General features: G+C 40.2%; 2 protein-coding genes across 4 annotated transcripts in view; one reads left to right on the top strand and one right to left on the bottom strand.

The window, feature by feature from the left end:
- Positions 1 to 857: 857 nt before the first annotated feature.
- On the top strand, positions 858 to 20,733 carry podxl (podocalyxin-like). The gene is made up of 8 exons (XM_020601517.1): positions 858 to 1,386; positions 10,731 to 11,303; positions 11,852 to 12,084; positions 12,237 to 12,260; positions 13,682 to 13,817; positions 13,911 to 13,954; positions 14,092 to 14,211; positions 14,979 to 20,733. The coding sequence occupies exons 1-8, from the start codon at positions 1,356 to 1,358 to the stop codon at positions 15,171 to 15,173; spliced, it is 1,356 nt and encodes a 451-aa protein (XP_020457173.1). The 5' UTR covers positions 858 to 1,355; the 3' UTR covers positions 15,174 to 20,733.
- The window catches only part of mkln1 (muskelin 1, intracellular mediator containing kelch motifs), a 44,657-nt gene continuing 37,070 nt past the window's right edge, over positions 15,961 to 23,547 (bottom strand). For all 3 annotated transcript variants that reach the window (XM_020601514.1, XM_020601516.1, XM_020601515.1), the window contains exon 18: positions 15,961 to 23,300. In XM_020601514.1, coding sequence (XP_020457170.1) covers positions 23,179 to 23,300 — 122 coding nt within the window. In that variant the 3' untranslated portion in view covers positions 15,961 to 23,178. The remainder of the gene's footprint in view (positions 23,301 to 23,547) is intronic.

Genomic DNA, 23,547 nt, shown 5'->3' with positions numbered 1-23,547 from the left:
TTTTTTATTCCAAACATCATTTTATAAGATCAACCAATATCAAAATACAGTTATATTCCTATCTATACAATAACAGACATGTACACATTGTAACTTCTCTCTGTTTATCTTTTTCAGTTTGCGGTTAACCACGACCACAAGATGAGGGCACGCCCAAGTACCACGTGGGGGCCACGTGGGGACCACGTGGACCAGAAACCGGAAGGCGGGACTAAGGACTGAATGGACGCTTCTGATTGGCTGAAAAATGGGCAAAGGGGGCGTGACCACCTGTCAAATTAAGTTTGATGAGAGGTGGTTTATCCTTTCTCTCTGGTGAGACTTTACTACATGATACTACAGTATATCATAATGCAGCTCCGTCTTTTTTTTTTAGGAGAGAATGCAAACGCTATTATGCAAAGCAACAAAAAATATATATAAAAATGTGAGTATTTTAGAAAAAAAAGTCCTAATGTGGCACTTAGGGAGTCTTGCTGTAAAGGGCCAAATATGCAGAGGGAAAACACACCTTTTCAAGTCCTTCATGTTTGTGTGAATAACAACACTAAGGGAATAAATCTCACAGCACGTTTAATAAGTCATTTGTGTGACTGAAATTCAAGTTACAGGTCTTAGACACCGGGCAGACCCACGTTACACTTTAGCATGTATTTAGGTTAAATGTTGTGGACATGAAGACATGCTTACTGTGTGAATCTAAACATGTCTCTCCCGACATCAAATGACATCACTGCTGATGTGACTTCACTCAGCGGCCTTGAATCATGAACCATTTTAGGAAAAAAGAACCGGGCAGGGGAACACATTGTCTCCCCGCTTCCTTTGTTATTGAAAATGTCCTAGCAGCATGGGAGTCCAGAGTTGTGGGACTGGACCTGACTGGGTCTGCCCCTGCCTTCTGATGATGAGGGAGGCTGGGACAGTCCGGGGGAATGGGCAGTGCTCCTGCTACCAGCTGCACACAGTGCAGGAGAGAGCACAGACTGAGCACAATTCAGCAGCAAGCCACTGAGAGAGAGAGAGGGGGATAGAGAGACCCTGAGCAACAGCGGCGCAGCCAAGGAGACCACAGAAACACTCTTCCCCCAAATCCCCAGCTCTGCCTAGAGAGAGAGAGAGAGAAGCAGCAGAGGCAAACAAAAGCCTCTCCTTTCAATTTCAGAGAAGAAGAAAAAAATTAACAATAGATTGCGTGAGATACAAACTCGAGGAGAAAGGCGTGACAGGACGACCAGACTGCGGTTTATGAACCGTCCAGCTACTAACACGAGGTGAGGGATTGGAGCGCAGCGCTGCATGAGTGATAAACGCATCCGGGAGAAGAACCGAGTACAACCAGGACCAGAGCAACTATGAGGATCACGTGGCTGCTGCTTTCACTTTGTGAGTCCAGTTTATTTTCCCAAATAACTATCGAGCACATCTGTGATGCTTCTCATGGCGACTCCGTGGGTGTTTGTGTTCCTCTCTGCTTAGAAGTTTTCTAAGTCTCTCCGTGCAGCATCCTCACTTTAAAGCTGCAGGGCACAGACATAGCGTCAACAGGGTAACGAAGCAACAGGTGCACACAAGAATAACCAGACTTTTTTTTAATCCCTGATGTTTTCTGATGTTTTACTTAAGTTAAAGTAGCAAAGCTTTAACGTAAAATAGTAAAGGTTCTCTTATAGCAGTCAAATGTAACGTAACAAAGCCAAAGCACTTTTTATGCACTGGTGGAAGTGGTTAATTAAATGTGCCAAAGAATGGGAGCGCATCCAAAAGGACGCTGGAGTTAAATGGTTTTTACCCATATGGCCCCAAACAGGGGCCTGTCAGGCCATGCTGTCAGAATTAGGAGTCTTTACAGTGCGCACTATATAAAAAGTCCTTTATTTAACATCCTAGTAGTATCAAAGTAAAAGCACTTCATCTGCAAAATATACTTCATTATATTTTATTGCCGATGCTGCGTAAGTAATATTTTAATGTTTTTGAGGTGAAGCTAATTTTAGATATTTTATACTGTAAGCAGTTTAATTTATAGCCTCAGAGTATACAGGATGTATAATGTTAATCTGCAAAGTAACTTGGGACTTTAATTGTCAGATAAATGGAGCAGGTAACTCAAAATTGTAATTAAGTGCAATATACTAGGTACATTTCGCTCTTGGAAGTAAAAATCCACCTCAACGTATTTTATTCATGTTCTTGTCAACATAATAATTTTTTTCAATTTTCTGTAAATCCATACCATATAGCCTCAATGATGAACATTCTTCAAACACACTTTTAGAAAAAAAAAATTAAATAATGTCTGAAAAAAATCAAGAAATTTCTTAATGAAATTAAGACGAGCCTGCGTTGGTCATTTCACCACCACTACCTTACTGACTCTGTTGTTTTTACTTACTGTACCTCAACATCAGCAATTTCACTGCCTTGGTGGTATATGGGCTCTGTACTGTGTGTCGCCATGTAGGTCTGAGTATATAAACATACAGAGCTTGTATAATTTCTTCATATGAGTACATAACATTAGGGAAACAGAATACAACTATCAGTGGATGCTGCCTGAGGTAGAGCACCAAAACTCAAATGTGCTGCAAGCAGGTCCAGACCTTTTTGTCATCTTTTTGCTTTAACCATGTGCAGAATTTGAGAGGTGTAAAATGGAACATTTCCCAAAATAAGATCTGAATCGCTCATCCAGTTTGTTCTCCGTGTTACTGGTGACCTGCCTAGGAAGCTCCAAAGCCCCACCGTGCTGTGTTGATTGTATGAAATCTTTAGAAAAGAGCCCATAATCATGCCTATTGGCATGCTGAGCTTCATCTCTTCATCCAGAGAGACAGAAGGAGGCTGAATAATGAAGTGCACCCCTTACCCCTCACCCCCCACCCCGGCTGAGAGGCAAGGAACGCGTTTTTCTTTAATTGTGCACCTGCCGCTCTCTCACCACTACAGTAGGTGGATTTAGATTTTTTTGAGCGTGTGAAAAAAAACACATGCAACACAGCCCCCAAACCTAGCATAACACCTGTCAGCAGCTTTTCTAAAAATAAAAGTCTGACTGATGTATTTTTGTGTGCTGTGTCTGCATCTGCATGTTTAACTCCCTGGTTTCACAAACCCTGTTGAAAACTCGGTCATGTTTACTATATTGGCAATATTACAATTCTCAGGTGTAAAGTTAATTTATGACTAACTGAGTAGTCTTTTTTACTTATGTTTGTATTTTTGCTTTTTGAGTAGTTACTAAATTAAGTTACTGTGATTTCTGCTCAGGAGATACCTAACAAACTGAAAGCAGAGTGTATCCTTGACAAATGTATTCTGTAATCAACAGTTAGTTAGCTTAGCACAAAGACTGGAAGCGAGGGGGAATAACTGGCCTGGCTCTAAAGGCAGCAAAATCCTCCTACAGTACCAACACCTGTAAAACAATCTATTTCACATTTACACATTTATGCATAAACACACATTTTTCAGTCAACCTTTCTTTGCATCAGCTAGTTCTGAACATGCCGTTTCCCCTCGCCACTTGAGCTTCTACCTCTGACAGTATTATTATTAACTGCAGCAACTAGCACCTGAAAAATGAGTATTGAGATAAGGTGACAGCAATGCGTCAGGCCACTGAGTTTAGAAAAAACTTTAAAAGCATAGTCAAGATATTCAAATCAAATTGTTGAACTGTTTTGTCAGATAGCTGAAGGTGGTGTCAGAGCTTAAATGAATGACTAAAGGAAGAAGGCAGCATCATCAGTTATCAGTCCTCTCCAGGACTTCCTAACCCCTACACAGTCCATCTTTCTGGTCCATTTGCCGGTTCATGACTTGTCCGTTTCCTACAGATAACAGTCAGTTGGGGCTCCTGGCCTGTCCAGACACCAGTAGCCTGCATGGTGCACCTGTCTGGTGTCTGCGCTGGCTGCCACGCATGGTTCAGAATAGAGAACAATAGATGGGAAAAAACTTTATCAAGATCCCAGTTCCCAAGAAAGGTGTGGCAGCAGGAAAAAAGTTTCAAACCACACCTTTCCATTCAGACACAGAGAGGCCTTCCATCCATCCAGATGGTGGCAAAAACTGTGATGTATGGAATTCAGCTTTTCCAGCAGAACGTGATCCTGCACAACAAAAGCTGTAGAGCCACTTTAAATTAGAAATGTAACAGATTTCCTACCGTTCAATCTTTGCAGAGACTTTTGCTTGAGGTACATGTTCCGTTACAGAAAACAGTTAGCTATTGTTCTTTTGTCCTTTTGTCAAAGTGACGTAGTTATATTAAAACTGTTTGCAGGAAATTATGATTTATATTTACAGTATAACATATTATCTATGTACCGTCAGCTAACTAGCTTCCTTGGATAATGAACTAATTCAGTACATGTTAGTTATATTAGCAATTTCTATATTAGCAGGATATAACCTACTTCATGTATTCTATGTGGAGGCTAACCTTAGCTGTAAATATTATCCTGAGTTGACGGTACAGAGAAATATCCAATCTGGCTAACTGGCTGTTTTTACATTCATTCTGATATGTTGCCTCTTTTGCATTCCTTTGGGTTAGGTGCTGTCTGTCTGTGAAAATGCTGGCAGCAGCTTCGGACTTGAGACTAGATTTGTGGTTAAATATGTGAAACATGTAAAATGTATTGTATGATTTAGAACAAGGGAGTCATGCCCCTGTAGGTCCAAGGCACCCGTAGACCTGTGTGTTGTGTCCAGATGCAGTGGATCTTGTTTTCAAAAGCCAAACATGGCTGATAGAACTGAACCTTTGCTCTCTTTAAAGCCAAGCGATTCATCACTGTCTGATGTTGTAGATAAAGAGCCGCTTGCCTTCACCTCTACTAACCTCTCACTCCCTTCCTCTACCCAGCATGCCACACTGCGCACCCAGGTGTCCGTTAATCAGCCCTGTGGCTGGTACCGTCAGAGACCGTCACTCACCTCCTCCTCCTCATACGAAGCCTCCTCATTCCTCTTTTTCTTTATCTTTTCCTCCTTACTTTCTCAGCAAACTTTTCATCTACCTCATCACTTTGTGTGAACCTCCCCACACTCCTCAGCTTTTAGTAAAAAAAAAGAAAATCGCTGTTCCTCCATTAGCTGTGAGCAAACATAAGCCTCTCCTAAACCCCTTAAAGGGTAGGTTTACCCTAGGTACAAAAACAATTTCTTATAAATCTTTTGTCTAGCATTACAGATAGTTGGCTGAATCGGACAATAGCGGGGGATTGATTTTGGTGATCACTACCAAAGTGCTAAGTGGAATTAATTTCTATATATATATGAGTAACTACATGTCAAATTTTGCATGTATTCATAAACATATACGTCTAATTTCTATACATAAAGTAGGTCGTCAGCCATGACACTCCACATTAATAAAGATTGTTTTTCTTGTTCATAAGCTAGGCCACATCGAGTATACACCATGATTTAATCAAAAATTAATATCAGTTTGGTGTGGGAGAGAGAGTGTGCATGTGTTGAAGGCAAGCAGAGGCCTCGGTGATCAAAGGTTTTCATTATATACTGTAGTTTGACTCCAAACATACTATATTAATAAGGTAAATAGTAGCACAAGTTTCAACCACTACTCCTTGTAACTCTGTTTTGATGGTTACCTCAGAAATGAGGGGTAGGGGTAAAATGTATGAAATGAGGCTGAGCCTTGGTCCTATGCTATCTGGGTAGGCTAAGATTAGCGTTAGGGTTGTGGTTAGGAATTTAGTTGTGATGGTTAAGGTTACAGGGGTTGGTTGATGGAGCTGACCACTGAGCTTTCCTGTTAGCACATGTCACATTTCATATAAACAAACCTACCAGTCTGGTATTCAAGGACAGGGACTGTGTTGTTTGTGAGCAATGTGTAAAAAAAAAAGTGTTGTTCTGCATGTGTTGGTGTGTGGTCTGTCATTTCCATGTGGCCATTAGATTTACTACATTTCAAACCCCTCTTCTCTTTCTCTCCTCTCAGCCCTCCTCCACTCCCTCCTCTCTTTCACTTGTTTCTCTTTTATTCCCACCAAAGTGTTTTTACATTCACAGCTTCTCACCTCCCTTCATTGGAGCACACAATGCAAAGCAAAGACTCCTCCCTTTCCCTTCCTGCCCCCAGCAACCCCGCACCACCCCCCAATCCCACAGAGAGCTGAATTACCTGGGGACAGCTGAACCCCACTGCAAACCCCGGCTGCAGCAGAGTTCTGCAGTGAGGGAGTAGCCTGTGCTTGCATGGCCGCACATGTGGCCAGAGGGGCCTTTATGTGGGAAACAAGCAGCAGAATACCAATATAAGTTACTGTTTATTCTATAATACAACATTAGAGGTCTCACACAGGCCCAAACTAACAAAGATGTTTCCTGTCACTGAAGTGAGCCAAGAAGTAGAAAAAGAAGAGCCAGGGAAAGGACAGCAGGTCTCTTCTCACACCCTGTGCTGAATGACCCTCACACATTGCTGCAGATCAGGTCACATCAGGAGACAAACAGTGTAGTAGAGCTCTGTACATTCAGGCTAATGGAGGCAGTGAGCAGACTGAGGTCAAGTTGTAGAACAGATCAGGAGAGGGTTTTCACAAATCCGAGTTGGACAGATATCCAACAGTGTAACTCATTAATCTCACTTTGTGACAGAAGGCTCTATCTGGGATTACTTGTTTAGAAGGAGAAGTGAGTTCATCACCTTCTCCGTTGTCTACCTTTACTAGGTTCATGTTTTACTGCTCGTGTAATTTAATTAGTTTGCAGTCACTTTCACTTTTTGTTGATATTAAAATAGAGACTGTGAACTGTGAAAATTAAAATGAATTTGAAATAGTTTTTGGTCATTTGGGGGCAGCACAACAAGCTGTATGCAGAACACTGTCAGGGAGTCATATGATAAATCAAAGTCCAATGTTCCCTCTCTTTTAGCTATGTTTTTGGTCTCCACCAACTCCAAAGGGAAATATCTGACTCTTTAGCTGCTAAATGCTCCACTATGTTCACCAGCTAGTCTCAGACTGTGTCTGTCCGTTGTTTGCTGCTGACCAGGTAGTGTACCAGGTAGTGTACCAGGTAGTGTACAGTGGCATTGTAGAGCTTTTTGTCTGAAAAGAGCTGCCTGTTGCAGCTGGAAACAAAAAGCACTGAGAGTTATCAAAACAGTAAAGACATAACAAAACAATGGACTCAAAAATGCTACAGTAAACCACTTTGTAGAGCTACAGAGTGGGTTCGTCAACCATATCATCCATTGTTATTGTAAAAGTATTGATTATTGCAGCTTTAAACTCAAACAATCGACTGTTTTTGTACCATCAAAGTAAAGTCTGGCGGAGCACTGAGGAGTCGAAGCTGCGTCGACCTCTGCTCCACGGCGCTCTGTCTTCTTCTCTTCCTCTGTATATAGTGAGCAGGACAGGATGCAGCACACAATAAGCACCACACCCGTAACCAAAGCCTGTTTCCAGCGCCATGTGAACAATCCTTGCTTGACTCTACAGTCAGAAAACAACAGCCTTTGTCCACCTCCGCCCACTTACATTAAATCCACACAAGTAGATTTCCAGCATACGTGTGGTTATTCATAAATCATTATGTCATGCAATACATCTACAGATGACACTAAAGGTGTTTTAGCATGTTGGAGCTCACTTTACTGATACCTGTATTCCAGACTACAGCCTGTTATTTTGGAATCTCTTCAGCTTCTTCATCTGCCTCATTTATTTCTTCATTTGAGTTCCTGAGTTTACCAGAATGACTTTTGGACACTCCTCCAGAGATCCAGAACTTGTTGTGGTCCCGTATGAGAGTATTTTCAGTCAAATAAAACAAATGAAAGTTGCCACTATCCGTGTAGAAGTGCACCCAGAAAACTGAGATTTCCCCTCCTTTGAATTCAGTGTTGTTCCCAAAGATGATGCATGACTGCATGACTGTTACAGTAAGTGGTGAAGCCATCAAACTTTTCCTGCCATTTCTTCACAGATGTCTCCAAAGCTTAGGTCTATTTCTCATTTTCTCTGTCCACATCCCTCTTTCTTTCCTTTCCCAGAGTGTGACATTCACTGACCAGAGCTGTCACTGACATATCTGTTTCTTAGCAGGTGACAGCACCCACAGATCCCGCAGCTATCAGTACCAAGACTGTTTTTCCCTCACCCACACATTCCTCACTGCACAGCCTCCAGAAACACACACACTCCCAGCACCGCATGCAGACTGTCAAATCCCCTTGCACTGCCTCCCTTTGAATTCAGAACATTGTATGCCATGTTTTCCTGTTCTGTTTACTTCAACAGAGGCTTACTTTAGTAACTAATTATAGCACCTTAAAAAAACTACATTAGAAGCAAATCCTTTGCTACTTACGTAAAGCTGCAAAGCTGACAAATGAAGTGGTAAACCTATAATTAATTCTAATAATAATAATTCTATTGTTTGGGTTTCACTGCCTAAAATTGTACTTAGTGTGCACCATGTGATCAGCAGACAGACACAGACTACTTGGTGAACATAGTGGAACATTTAGCAGCTAAAGAGCCAGATCTTTCCTTTAGAAGCTGGTGTAGACCAAAAACAGAGCTCTGAGTGGGATCTGCAGTGATGCTGCTGACAGGAGGCCACTTACACAGGTTGTCATTCAGTGGTGTACTCTATGGGTCACTCAGTACTGACTACACTGTAGTATGTGTACTTTGTCTGTGCACTGAGAGTGACTGCAGGGCTTACATGTGATTTGTGGAGAGGGAAGTGATTTTCCACTAAGGTTGAGGAGTTGGGTACAGGTAGGGTGGGTTCCCGTTTTTAGCAGAAAACAGTTATATTGAAACATTGCAATCTGTGGATGTGGATTAATCATTTTCCTAAATACAGAAATATTTCCAGTGGATTTTTTCTGAATTTATGGTTCACTACTACCTGTTCTTTTAATACGTATGTTCCGTGCTTACAGTAATGCACATTTTATTGTATTTGAGCAGCCAAAGTAATAATCCACTTGACACATCAGAATAAATACTGTGATTCTGCAGAGGAAGCGGTAATTGACCTGTTGTTGGGCTCATCCTGAGCTTCTTGTTCCCAGTGATTGTACTGTAGAAACTGTGAATCTGGAACAGCTCGCTCATTTACTGTGCAGAAAAACTTTTAGGTTAACAAGGCCACTATAAGATCACAATGTCACAACAAAAGATTTAACTCATTAATGAAGTGCCACCCGCATAAAGAGCGCTTCCTGCTGCCTGTGTGGTGGCCACAGTAATTTAATAAAATCAAAGAAAAGGAGGACTCTAATCTTTTCAAGGTCATTTCTTTACCAAACGAAGGAATCCTCATTGAACCTCACCATCTACTGACCCACTGCATGACGTGTCAGACCCCAGGGAGAAGGGGTGCGCTAGCTTTAGATGTATTGATTCAGGAAGTTATAGCCTACACTGTTTATTGGATCAGTGGTGTCCAGTTATTTTGTGTATGTTTTAATATTTAGATTATTTTTTAATTACTATTATAATTTGTTATACATAATTTGTAGTGGCAGGCCTGCAACCATGACAAGCTATATACTGTTAGAAAGCTCTAGGTCACACGATATAAGCTATGTAAGGCATTTTAGGGTCCACTTATCACTGCAGCCACCGTTGTCATTTTCCAGCAGTACGCTATATTGCACACAACAGAACAGTCGCTCATCTGAAACTCAGATGTGTCCAAGTGGTCAAAGCTGGACATCATTTTTATCACAGAATTCCCGTGAATACAATGCACCCCAGCATTAGTCCAACAAACATACTGTCGTGGAGAAAAAAGTCCAAAAATCAGTTCTGTTTGCAATTTTGATTTGTTTTGTTTTTCCTTCATCTGGGCTACTGCTAATGCCTTGTCAGGCTTCATACTTCAAGAAAACACCCCATTTCCCTGTGTACAGGTCTCTCATTGGTCAGTAGATTCTGATTCTGAGTAAGCACATCAATCAGCCAACACAAGAATGACCTTCTTTTCAATGCTTCTCAGGGTAGGGACGCTCTCTGGGGAGATGACTGACAGGGAAAAGAACCAATGAGATTAGGAGTTCATAACGATCCCACACAGCCTGGCAGATACAGTATCTTTCTGTGGTCTCTATCATGTTAAATTGCCTTTCAGTGATTTATTGTCATTCTTTGAAGGCTATAAACTAAATAGTATGTCAGTAGTTATCCAGTTTCATTATTTTTTTTGGAATAAACATTTTAATGAGTAAATTACTCTGTTACATTAATTTGTATTGGGTACTGTAACAACATTTTTTTTTTTTTTGAGAAATGGAGGTCTGCCTTGGAAAACTCTACAGAGAACAATGTAGAAAGCTCATAAAGGATTAAATGGCAGTACCAGGAGAAGTGGTTCAGACAGGTGTTACCGCAGGTTTTTCACTGAATCTCTAATACTACAGGCCTGAAAAAATATATACAAAAAAATTACCTTGTTTGTGTCATTGTAACTTTTGTTCGGGATCACTTATATTCATGTTGACTCTTTAGTTTTTACTTATAGCGAGCTGCCGATCAAATGAGACCAGGGACCAATGAGTGTAACCAAAGCGGGTTGAAAAACTTTTTTTGGCTACATTACCTTTGAGCACAAAATGGGGGTGCAGGGGAATGTATTGTTTGTCATCTTTCCACTGATCGGGCTGTTTTCATGCTACCCATTCAGCAGTGTGCAGTAGGTAATCTTTCATGCTTTTTTTTCCTCCTTAGGCTTCCTGTTTCACAGCGTCTGTTCAGAAAACACCACTACTGTAGGCACGACTACAACAATGTCTGTGTTATCTGGTGGTACATCGCCTGTGACAGATACTCAGCCCACTACACCCAACGTAACTACGAACAAACCACAAACTACAGCAGCTGTTACTAGTAAAACCACAATGGTAAATACTCCAACCACCACAACACACCTAATAACAGCAACAGCAACTGTTGGGAACAAGCCTACAGCCTCTTCAGCCCCTCCAGCCACCACCCACCAGCCCACCACCCTAAACACCACATCAGAATCTCCCAGAACCACCTCTGGTACTACTCCTAACGTTGTTACTGTCAGCCCCACCAAGACCACAACCCCAGCTGTCGTTGGGCCTGTGGTAACCTTCAAAGCTACCGATGCACCTCCAACTAGCCCCCCTGTAGCCACTAAAGTCTCTGGGACTAGCATGCAGCCACCAAACAACACAGGGACCCCCAGCATCACAAAGTCCCCAACAGATGCCTCCGCAGCAGGAGAACAGTCCACGACCCACACCACCATCACCTCTAAGACAACCACAGAAGGTAAGCCTGTGAATCCCCCCTAAATGATCTGATTGGAACTCTGCGATTAAGCGTTAATTTCAAACTTCAAGATGCATTAACTCACCCAAGAGAGTCGATTAGAATCAAACCTTCTCATCAAATTTTAATAATTACAGAGATTGGCCTAATTATTATATAAATGCAACCAATTAAACAACATAATGCAAACACAGTATCTTGTAACAACACATCTGTCACAATGTCCAACACCACATGTCCAGTTTTGATTAACTGTAGAGGGATTTGTGGAACTGCAGCTAGTAGCCTGACTGGGCATCAAAATTAAAGGTCAAACTTTTAAATATTCATGGGCCATAACTGACACAAGGGCAGCCCAGCTTTGATGACTAACTGGTTCAGAGGTACCTGCATCATTCCTTAGACTGACTTGTACAGGTTATAGAATATTTATACAAAAACAGATTACAGATTTGGGATAGGAGACATGTCAGTTTAGCTTTAAAGCTACTAACAGAACTGCATCTCTTTATACCTGGTCATTTTCTCTGCCTGATTGTCTGTTGCAGTTACAGGAAAGAAGGATGAACCATCAAGGGCCTCAGAGCCAACTGGGGGCCCGGGGACCACCATCACCTCCCCCACCATGACCAAGGAAACATTTCTTGCAAATAACACCTTAAATACCAAAGCTGGAACCACAACTCTGCAAACCACCACCATCCTCATCGCCTCCACCCTAAGTGCTACCCCAACCACCACCACCACCACCACCACCACCACCACCACCACAGAATTTAAGGTAAGACATACTGTATCAAAAGGAAGAAGACAGAGCCAGTTAAGTTTTCCCATATACCACATATCTGAGAAATGACTTTCCTGCTTTTTACATGACTCCAGGGTCATCGCTGTTTTTAACTTACATGCTTATTTTCTGACTTTTTTCTGCAGTATTCTCTAAACAGCAGGCATGAGGTAAGATTTTACTTTATTTTGAATTCAGTATCTTAAGAGCAGTTAAAAGCTGTTTCGCTGCATATAAACTATACATGTGATAATAAAGACAGTTTCTGCACTGACTTTCATCAAACCTCTCCCATTGTCCTGTTCATGCGGGCAGGCCCACATCCTTCCACCCCTTTCCTCACTGACATTTATTTTGAAAGGTTCCTTGAGTTTAAAGATTTAGAATACTTGTGCAACATCCTGAAGGAAGCAAAAGAACAATAAGAGATGTTGGTTTTATGATATTACATCATATCCTTTTAGGGTGCTCTGATTTTTACATCATTCCCAATGCACGACCTGAATGAACCTCTATTTATGTGGCTTTGTTCATAAAATGACTCTGGTAGTAAGTATCACAAGTAGATGCACAGTGTCTTGAAGGATTAGGCTGGCGGTGTTGCAAGCCAGCACGGACTATGTCCTGCTAAGTCTGATATTTCTGCTTCCTTAGTGCCATAAAGCTCCAGTGTTGTTCAGAAACTAGCAACACATTAGTGAGCCACACTGTTGTACTGAGTGACATTCCTTCGTGGAACACAAACACACACACTGTAGTTTACTGTGACTCAGTCACACACACATGCACCTTACTGTCAGCATTACTACTCATTAGAGCACTAAATGTGGAGAAATCTGCCACTGAAAATAGCCCCCAGCAAACATACTACCAACAAAAAACAACACTGTTTCCTCCAATTTAAAATTTTTGTGATTTTTTTTAAACTGTAAACAATATATGTGAACTAACATTTGCTTATTAGCAAATTCATAACACAGAGCAACATTAGCATGTCCAATATTCACCCTCTTTTAGCTCTGTTTTTGCCTCCACCAACTCCAGACAGAAATACAGTCTGTCCCTTTATTTTCAAAAATAACAACTGCCAAAAAACAAACTGTCAGGGCTGGCGTGAAACCAACAAAAGAACAAACAAAAAACAAGTACTCCAGGCGGTGGCTCTGGGTGGATCTCTGAGCCATCCAGACTCTGTGTTTCCAGCAACAGCACAGGAAGCAGTGAAGTCCTTTATTTAAAAAAAAAAAAAAATCCAGTCACTGGGTGGAAAAAGTGTCTTAGTGAGAACCCTTCCTGCCTTTCACTAGTTTCCTTTATTCCCACACCACTCTCAGATACGCTCCCCCACCGCCCAAGTAGTTGTTCCTTCCATGATATACTTGAAATACTCCTCACATCATCAGAGAAGCACAATACGACCACAGCTGTCAGCTCTGACCTTCAGATCCACACTTCCTGATAGGATAGTAGAGACGTGGCAATGTTTTATTAGCTCATTTATTATTTATGGAAAAGTAAATGATGCCATGTGGTGTTGAAGGATTTATTATATACAAAAATGTTTACAGATGTGTCATTACCTTACCTTTAGAAAGATGAAGAGAAAGATCTGGTGGAGGTGTGCAAGCGGCTGATGGCGGATATGCAAGATGGAAACTGCACCCTGATATGGACCCCATACCACAACGGCACAGTAAAGTTTGACAGTGTGGAGATACGTGGCAAAGGTAAAGCACATGCATCCCTTTAGAAAAGTCACATTGGTCAGTGTAAATTTTCTAAAGATGCAAAATAAAAAAAAATTCAAATTTCTCTTACAGTGAAAACCAGCCTGGCAAACCAGTATTACGAAGAAATCACCAAGGTAAGGGTGTATTCAGTATGGAGATTATCCAAGTACATAAACAAACAGTTCCTGTGTAAGGTGCAGCAGGACACTAACAAGCTCTACAATGTGAAAAATAAAGTAAAGTCATTCTCTTGTTGTGTTTCCACTTAAAGAAAGCTGCAGATAATAAAACCCTGATAGCCATCCTGGCTTCCTGCGGAGCTCTGCTCATCATGATTGCCATCCTTGCTATCTGTGCCTCCCGCCACCGCAAGCCATACGGCGAGACCCAGGTCAGTGATCAGACACAACGAAGTCCCAATGTGTCCAACTGGGGCTTGTCCTGGGGCACCAGGTGTTCTTTGTTTACTTGCAGTTTGTTTTTTTCTGGCCTGCAGAGATGGTGTGCTCCCCTGTACCATCCACTGGTCATTTCCTTTATGAGTCACATTTTTACCAAGGCTAGCAGTATAGTTCTAGAGATGATACTTTATCTTTTTAATCAAGTGCCATCAACAGGACAGCATTTACTATACCTTTGTGCAGTACTTTGGGTTTATGACCAAATACCTGACATCCCCATCAACCTCCGATGTTTACTGCATTTAGTATTAATTAGTGTGTTTACATGCTAAACTAAGATGGTGAACATGTATAATATACCTGTTAAACACCAGCATGTTAACATTGTCATGCTCAGTGTGTAAGCATAAAAACTACCATAATTAGATTGTCTTAATAGATCAAACCAAGCTTCTGATTATCTGCCTATTTAGTTTTCTTTACACTGAACCTCTCATATGTGTTGAGAATGATGGGTACACATTACAAATCCACGCCAACATTGACCACCCAAAAGTTGAATACAAGTTTCATAATGATGAGAATCAACTATGATTGACTTGAATCTAAGTGATATTGCTGCCTTTATACTGAAACATCTCATATATATTACAAATATATATCATTTTGACAATTCATGAAAATAAAACTAAATTTGAATCACTTTTTAAAATCACAAAAAAGCAGTTTGTCAAGACTGACCTCTTAATCTCTGCAGCAACACCTGACTGAGGAGCTGCACACAGTGGAGAATGGTTACCATGACAACCCCACACTTGAGGTGATGGAGGTGCAGCCGGAGATGCAGGAGAAGAAGGTGGCATTGAAAGGAGAGTTCAATGACAGCTGGATTGTCCCCATCGATAACCTCCTGAAGGAGGACATGCCTGATGAGGAGGACACCCACTTGTAGACATGAACAGGGGCAAAGGAAAAGAAGACAGAGACAGTGACAGGACCTGGCTTGTTCCAGCCACAACAAACAAGAGTCCACACTTCTTGCTCCATGCTGGCCCTGCCCACTCAGCTTACACTCCTGACCCTGGGATCATGTCCCTGTAGCTAGAGAAGACTTTCTTAAATAGATGTGCATCCTGTAGAGGAACAAGAGCAACAAAGTCCACTTATTAATGGTGTTGACCTGCTCTGTTTGATGTATCTCTGCTGTATTTGGTGTGAAATAGAAATGAGTATCAACACTTTGTGGATGAAGAACTAATAAGACAGACACAGTGGCCTTGAAAACTTAAAGGACATATATGTTGGAAATCCACTAAATCGATCACTGTTGTACCTATATGGTAGTTTTTATAGACACATGACTTCCTTCAGAGCACAGTCCAGTTCCCTTTGTTTAACCAGGTAAGTTTCCATTGAGATACCAAATCTCATTTTCAAAGATATTAGTAAAATGTACAGGTATTACACATTTTGTATTCTGGAAACTTTTTTTAAAAAGCCCAAAACCTGTGCCTTTCTTTTTATTGTTCTCACAAGAGAGTTGACTTGTACCCACACACCTGTATTTACACTATTTTTGTATTAAAGGAACTGGGCCATCTGGTCACTTTATGTTATCATTTGGCTCCAGAGGCTCCAGAAAAGATGATCAGAGTGATGACAACAAGGTCAGCTGCCTCGTCAGTTCTAGTTACTAACTTAGCTAGATGACCTCAGGATACTTCAAAGCATCCTGGTGATTTTTCCACTTGTATGTATCTATGAAGAAACTGCCAGTGGTTGTAAGAGCTGCACTGGTACAACTGAACACTAACCTTACTCATAAAAAACAGAACATACTCATAAAGACACAGCTTAAAGCAAATGGGTTTACAGAAATTATGATTTCTAAGATGTACAGAAAGCCAGAAGGGACATATCACAAGTATATATTTTGTGTTATGTTTGAAAATACATTTAAATATGTCAAATTGGGCTGAGAGACATTGTAATTGTAAGCTACATTATGGACCAATTAATTGGCATACAAATTGATAAAGAAAATAATCAATAGGTGCAGCCCTAGTCTTTAATTCTGGCCCCTCTGGTCTTCCAAGCATGGAGGAATTTGTTCAGTATTTATATAAAATTCAACTAATCACATTTTAGTTAGCTTTACTTTCTTTAATTTAAGCATAATGCCACATTATTTAAATGCTTCATTTTGAAATCTTAATGATAATTCAGGTTTACAACTTCCTGGGTCTTATTTCTGTAGCTGTAGCAATCATTGCAATCATGATAACTATCAAGTTGCACCAAGTACTTTGCTGATATCTCGACATCACTGCAACAATGTCTGAAACACGAGCAGTCAGAAGATCAGATAGATTTCAAAGGTTTATCCAGATTATGTAAACCACTTCATTTAGAGGTGAACTGAAAGTGAACCAATCTGAAATGATGATGACCCTCCCTCGGAATACAGGAAAACTTTGTGGTCACAACTACAATAAACACAGTCAAAGCTGCATCAAAGATTGAAAGCTCAGTAGACAAGTTTAGTTGCTATAGCCTTATGGAGTGGCTTGGCGCTTAGGCGGCAAATGTTAGCATACTTTAGATAAATATTGGTGTGCAACTGACATTTGTTAGTCACTTGGCTGAATTTGTGGCTCTTCTCCATGTGCTATTGTAGAAGTTAAAGAAGTAGGTGTTTGTTGCTTGTGACCCCATTTTCACACTCAGCTCTTATTTTTACTGTATATTTGTCAGTAATTCAAAATAATTCAGTCCAATGATGATAGGTGTAACATAACTAACCCAAGGGAATCTTGAGAAATTGATTAATGTGACCACTATTCAGCAAAAGCTACACGGTCTCACTTTAATGTTACAAATCACAGCTTGGTCCCCTGGTCTGAAAACTCACAGGTTGGGTAGCAGGTTTACAGTTCACCTTTGTTTACACTTGCAAATAAATTTGTCTAATCTGTTGGTTTTTTTTAAACATTCGTCTGAATGCTCGTGTTACTTGCAAGTAACAATTGTACAATGTAATTATTGCTGATAGGAACGATGGCAAAATTGAAATAATTCAGGCTGTAATGACATGAATGACATGACATTTTACCTAGACCGAAATCTTTTTCTGAAGCCAATACCAGTAAACAACTCACAATTGTATCGACTGTTACAGTGATCTATTTTTATGAGCCAAGGTAAAGCATGTAGAAAAGAAATATCACAAACGGTCATCTCCCTAATCAATAAGAAACCAACTGGACTGACGTGGACTTGGCCTTTTAAAGTTGCTGTTGGTTCATACAGATGTTGTGCTAATAACTGATGCAAACTGTAAATAGTGTGTGAAGTGTCTTTTCACTTTTGCTGATGCTGGCTAGGGCGAAGTCATCTGACCAACCCTCAGTGCAGAACCTGAACACTTTTTTTTTTTCTTGTTCAGCTTAATAATTTACTTCCCTTTAAACAAAGTAAGAAGTTATTTACTTTCACTCTAAACGACATACAAGTGAATCCTCACCTCAGGCACTACAACCCTACTTCTGTGTGTGTGTGTGTTTTTATTGTTTGGTCCACATATAGCTGTGCTTTTTTCACCAAAGTATGTTACTAGTATTTGATATATTTATGGTTTGTTTGCTGCTCAAGGCAAACAGCAGGGGTCTGACACACTGGAATCTGTAAATTGCTGGTCGCACTGGCGGCCATGTTGTTTTATGTTCAGATTTGCAAATAAATGAAGTGTTTTTTTTTTCCACTTTGGTTCTGCAGTTTACTTGGTCAGTACTATACACACACACACACACACACACACACACACACACACACACACACACACACGCCCTCTAGGGGGCAAAACAGCACAGATGCAGCATTTAAGAAAACCTGAACAAAATACAATCTTTATTCATTATATACATTACATACAAAGCTATACTACACATTCGCTGTATCGACAGAGTAGTGCTCATTGATCTGAGAGTACCAGCCTTAAATCTCCTGAGTCCCACCCAGGCATTCAGAGCAGGGTAAGATAAAAACAAAAAAATGGAATCAGCAAACTTTGTTGTGTGGAGGACATTTACCTTAAATAGCATTTTTTTTAAAGAGTATTTGGCATTTCTCTATTTTCTTTTTTACAAAGGTGCTTTCAGTTTGTCTTTTTGAACAGTTTTCTTCTGTCAAAAATGAAAATGCTACAGCAAGCATGATGAGCCCTAATTGTTACCAATATATTATCAATAATCCTTCACATGCCTTTTCTTTTTCTATGATACAAGCATTATTTTTTGCTCTGGTGTGTGTGTGTGTGTGTGTGTGTGTTTTATATTCACAGATGTGTTTCCAATTTAGGGCAATGAAATCAGGAGTAAAACATACATGTACAGACAATGCACAAGCCATCCAACAAAAATGTTACAGCACAAAAACAACCAAATAATTAGAATACTAACGAACAACATCTCCATTGTTGTAAATTAGAGGATTTATCTTCCTCCGCCAATGAATTTAAGGAAAGAGAAGGGTGCTGATGCAAAATTGTCTAGAGGAAAAAAAAAAAGAGAAGAAGAAAAAACCCTGAATCTCAATGTGATGTGATGGTCGCTACTCATCTCCAGTGTCATGACACACAAGGAGACTATATACACACCAGCGAAACATTATTTACAGCAGCAGAGTCACCCACAGTCACAGTAAACAACATCCTTAGGGGATAATTACACTTGATGGAAGTTATTTGTTGTGGGATAAGTGTAAGATGTATCACTTTAAACCAGGACAAAGGAAACAAGGATGCACCAGATACAGATTCCACATAATAAGCATGCTATGTAAAGCATCCAACTGTTCCAGTGGGTGGGTAACCCATTGAGCGTTTGAAGTAAATAAGCTCATGTCTGACATTAAAATCATGTATGAAAAGAAAAGTTAGTACATACTGGGATATACATATATTTGTTCTCTTGCAGAGAGGTAGTTAAGAAGATTGATACCCCTCTCATGTGTACACTAAATATGAAGCTCCAGCCAGCAGGTCATTAGCTTAGCTTAGCACCAAGAGCAGGAACAGGGGGAAACAGACGGTTTTACTGCTACAGCCTTACTTAATGCGACACCTGTGCTTCATGGTAGCTAGCGTTCGCCGACTTCACACATTTTCCTTTCCAGTTCTAATGTTATTTTATGGTTTTACCAAACCCCAGCCTGTGATGTTCGTGTATTACTGCAGTCACATCACTGAGCTAAGCATCCAATTTACTGAAAGATAGACAATAAAAAAACAAAACAAAAAAAAAAAACAATAATTTCATGCTTTCACAAAATTTAGAGAATAAGACTTTTCTAATAATGAATGGGAATACGCGAGAGAGGCAGACTGGTGATGGTGGCTGTTGCACAGTAAATTGGCTTACACCACTATGGGCCTTTGATTTTAAAACAGATGCGTTAGGTGTGCATTACCTTTAAAATGCCAATACAATGGGATTAACTGAAGATAACTAGTTCATGTCTAAGTTTTTAACATCTAACTTCCACTCTGGTTGCTGCCTCATGACTAGACTGAAACATGAAAGAAAAGAATTTGCAAAAGGCCATTATGTTGTTACTTAGTTCTGCTGTTGTGTTAAACTGACCTCATGATCTTCACCTGCCCAGTGTTCTTCAGGCTGACAGACCGAAACAGAGCTGATCCTCTACATTATGATCTACAAGTTGTGGTGAACAGTCGCAGCAGATGTAGCGGGGATGATGAATCATGTAATGGTGTGATGTATCACAGCTGCGGCACTGGGAAAGACAATCATCTGTTGCTTTTGCATGACTAAGGAACACTTCTTTCTGTCCATGGGATGTTAGCAATCATTCCTCTCTTAAGAAACCATCTGATAGTGCCCGACTGAGAATAACGGAGGACAAAAAACTCAAAAAGTGAAAGGTGGGACTTTGAGCGAGCAGTAAGCACCGATGAGCATGGACACCAAAATCCAAGTACAACTTTGTGACAGCGGGTAAACATTTCAACTCTGTCTCTTCTGTAGCTGAACCTGACCTTTGATGTCTTCTTGGAAGACTTAAGTTGTGTCTGACATTAGCTCATCTGTGAGCTATACACTCAAACGCCTCCTTTCTTCTTTCTGTTTATTCATAATACATAGAAAACTTGCTTTAGCATGCTTCCTCACCTGGACAGTATACCGATTTATTTTTGGTAATGTCACACACAGTTTTGACATATCATTTGATACATTTTAGTTTTTATTAAAACTTTGCAGAGTTCCCCGTCTCCATCTACCACAGACAATTTGAACCACAAATCAATTTCACATTCTGCCTATGAGATTAAGTCAAGTATTACCAGAAAAAATAAATACGTCTTTTAATGTTGATCACAGAAAACCCTACCCTGATTTCTGCATAGTGTTTCACCAGGCAAGGACAAAAGACCAAAACAAGAATGAGCCACTATCAGAGCACTCAGCTTTAGAAAGCGGGTTAAAAAAAAAAAACTCTACCGAGTAGAAAATGACAGCAACAAGCTTTGTGTCTGATACCACGCTCACTGAGCTTTCTCCATTCTGACTGGAAGGTGTGGATTCATTGTAGAAAACTGATTCTGATGCCACCCACCCCCCCGTTTTAAATGAATGTGCCAGTAATGAACTATATCCAGAACTAAAACCAGCTTGGTGCTAGGGTTATTTGTGTAATCAGTAAAATAAATACAGATGTTATATGAAAACCACTCCAATCAAACAAGTTTGATAGCTGTGTGAATTTGGATATTCTAATCATGTTATAAGTAGTAGAAATAGGAAACGGTTACCTAGTAATGCAAGCATAAATCTGGGGTACAAGGACTGCACTGCATTAGAGCTGACACTATTAGTCACTTTATAAATTTGCTTTAGCAGCATTTTCTTTTTTTTTTAATTTTGCTTTACTCCAATATGAAGGGTTTCTTTCATTTTTCCGTTTTAAGGTGTTTTCACATTGTCATGGAGAAACAAGGGTTTTGTGAGGCGTATGTCACAGTGGTTGGCACAGAAACTCAAGTAGAAACTCCCGGAGGGTCTGGACACAAAGTTTCCACCTTAGCCACGATACACTACACTAGAGGCTTGAACTATGTCTTCTTTTTAACAAACTTGGTGACGGCACTTGCATGCTGATACATATTGAATATGTTGTCCGTCTTTGCCTGGTCTGAATATGTAGGCAATATGTTATTGCACATGGTGGGAAATTGAGGAACACAAGCAGGCTAATTAGTTTCTGGTCAGCTCAAGCAATGGTTAGCATCGATTGGCTACATACATAAAGTGTAACTGGGGTTGAAGTTCAACAAATGTGAATTTTTGCCAAACCCCCAATGTGTATACACAACATTTACATTTTTTTCTGTAATAATGTGAATATGCCATTATTTTGTTGTAAACTAAATGACTTTAGATTTGGCTTTGGACTGCTGATTGAAGAAATGCATTTTTTAACAATTTATAGAAATAAGATAAATCAATCAAGACAATAATCAGCAGATTAACTAATAATGAAAATAACAGTACAAGCCCTAAATTTAATGTTACTTAAGGCAGAGAACCAAGATCAAAAATGTATTATACAAGTAACAAAAACAACTTTTTTGTTGGTAATTGGTCACGGTAGAAATGGGGTAACACCCAACAAGCTGTATGTTCCATGATTATAGGATGCTTCTGCTGTCAATTTCACTAAACTATTCAGATGGACGTTTGGGATTTTAAGAGAAAAAATTCACCCGCAAACAGAACTAAAATCCCTTTTCCCACTCCAGCCGTCAAATTAGCGGCACAACCACTTCATTCAGACACATGCCTATTATTTTAAATGTTTTCCTATGAGTAATTGAGTTTTACATGAACAGCCAGAAAGTTGCTGTTTATGGACCCTTACTTTTTGATTTTCAATTCAAAAATCTTTGAAAAAACTCCTATATGTATATTTACATATTCTGTACACCGTTTAACCACTTAGAATTAAGATGCAGTCCATGATTTAGTGAGGAAAACATTCTATTTCTTCTTGCAGGAATAACAACCAAAACCAATATGAATGTATATTTAGATAGATGTATCATCTTCTAGGCTCACTGCTGTACTGTTCCTACAACACTAATAAAATGGACTTGTTTAACATGTGAACAGCTGTCACAGTCATAAATATGAGCAAAGCAAACTATCCAAATCACAAAATTGAAATGTGTCATCACTGGAGTTGCTGAAAATGTACTTCAAGAACACAAGAGCTAGAAGTGGTTTCCTGTTTCATGGACGCTACTTGTTTTGTCTTCAAACACATTTAAACTTAACTGTCGCAACAAGAGGCCTGAACAAACATCACCATGATGTGTTGTGTGCTGAATGTGGACTGACACCTGCGGTCGACTGTGTGACCATTTGTGTGAGTACAAAACACAAATGTAAATATTTATATAAAAAAAGAAAACACAAAGAATCAGTGAAGAAAGAGTGCAAACTGTGAGAAAATCCTCTTTTTGGCCTAAATACTTCTGGGATCATGTGAAGATGAAAACCACAAGTGATGTCTGGGCTGAGTTTAGAGTGTTTGCGTGCTCCAAGAAATCTTCATCAGCAAAAACAAAAGAAACACAAGGGCTATCCTGAGTGGGGGGAAAGGAAAACCACAAATGCACACCCACCTCAGGCCACCGTGGAATTTTGCTCATATCCAAATAGCACAGTGTGGTTGATGTGTGTTTATGACCATACTGTCAGGTAACGCAGCAGGTCTGAGAGATGGAGCTGTTTCAGATGAAGTGTACTCCCACCAATAGGGTCCAGAAATAGAAAAATAACTGGTCTCAGTCTCCTCCACAGCCATCACATGTGTGGCTGTTGTATAGTTAGTCCAGTGGATAAAGTGAAGGAGGGGGGGCATGTCAGATTTGAGAGGGGCTAGAGGGTGATGAGATCTACCAGGTTGCCCTTAGGTGGGGTCATGCTGTCCGGAAAGAAGTTGACGAGTGTGTCGAAGAGCTGCGTCCGCTGAGCATATGTCTGGTCTACGTCAGAGAAACCTGACAGAGCCAAGAGCAAACAGAAAACAGCAGTTCATTTCAATTATAGTCTAGTGTTAGAGACAGCAGAATGTCAAGGAAACATGGACAACATTCATTAGCTGCCTTCTTCAACTTCCAGTTTCCCAGAATGCATTTCTACAACAGGACAAAAAGTAGAGTGGTAGGACAGTGTTTGTGATCACAGAGCTGGAAGAAGACTTTTAGTGAGGAGCTCTTATAGGTGCAATACTTTCAAACAAAAACT

Source organism: Monopterus albus, unplaced genomic scaffold (genome assembly GCF_001952655.1).
Source record: "Monopterus albus unplaced genomic scaffold, M_albus_1.0 scaffold51.1, whole genome shotgun sequence".
NCBI lineage: Eukaryota > Metazoa > Chordata > Actinopteri > Synbranchiformes > Synbranchidae > Monopterus > Monopterus albus.
Note: the sequence above shows the minus strand (reverse complement) of the source record. Positions and strands in the feature narration are given on the sequence as shown.

Bases quoted from the DNA above. Each gene is read 5' to 3' on its own strand.
- podxl (XM_020601517.1), top strand. From the start codon at position 1,356: ATGAGGATCACGTGGCTGCTGCTTTCACTTT. The intron at 12,085-12,236 runs GTAAGACATACT...TTTTTTCTGCAG, and splicing joins CCACCACCACAGAATTTAAG to TATTCTCTAAACAGCAGGCA. The intron at 13,955-14,091 runs GTAAGGGTGTAT...TTCCACTTAAAG, and splicing joins ATTACGAAGAAATCACCAAG to AAAGCTGCAGATAATAAAAC.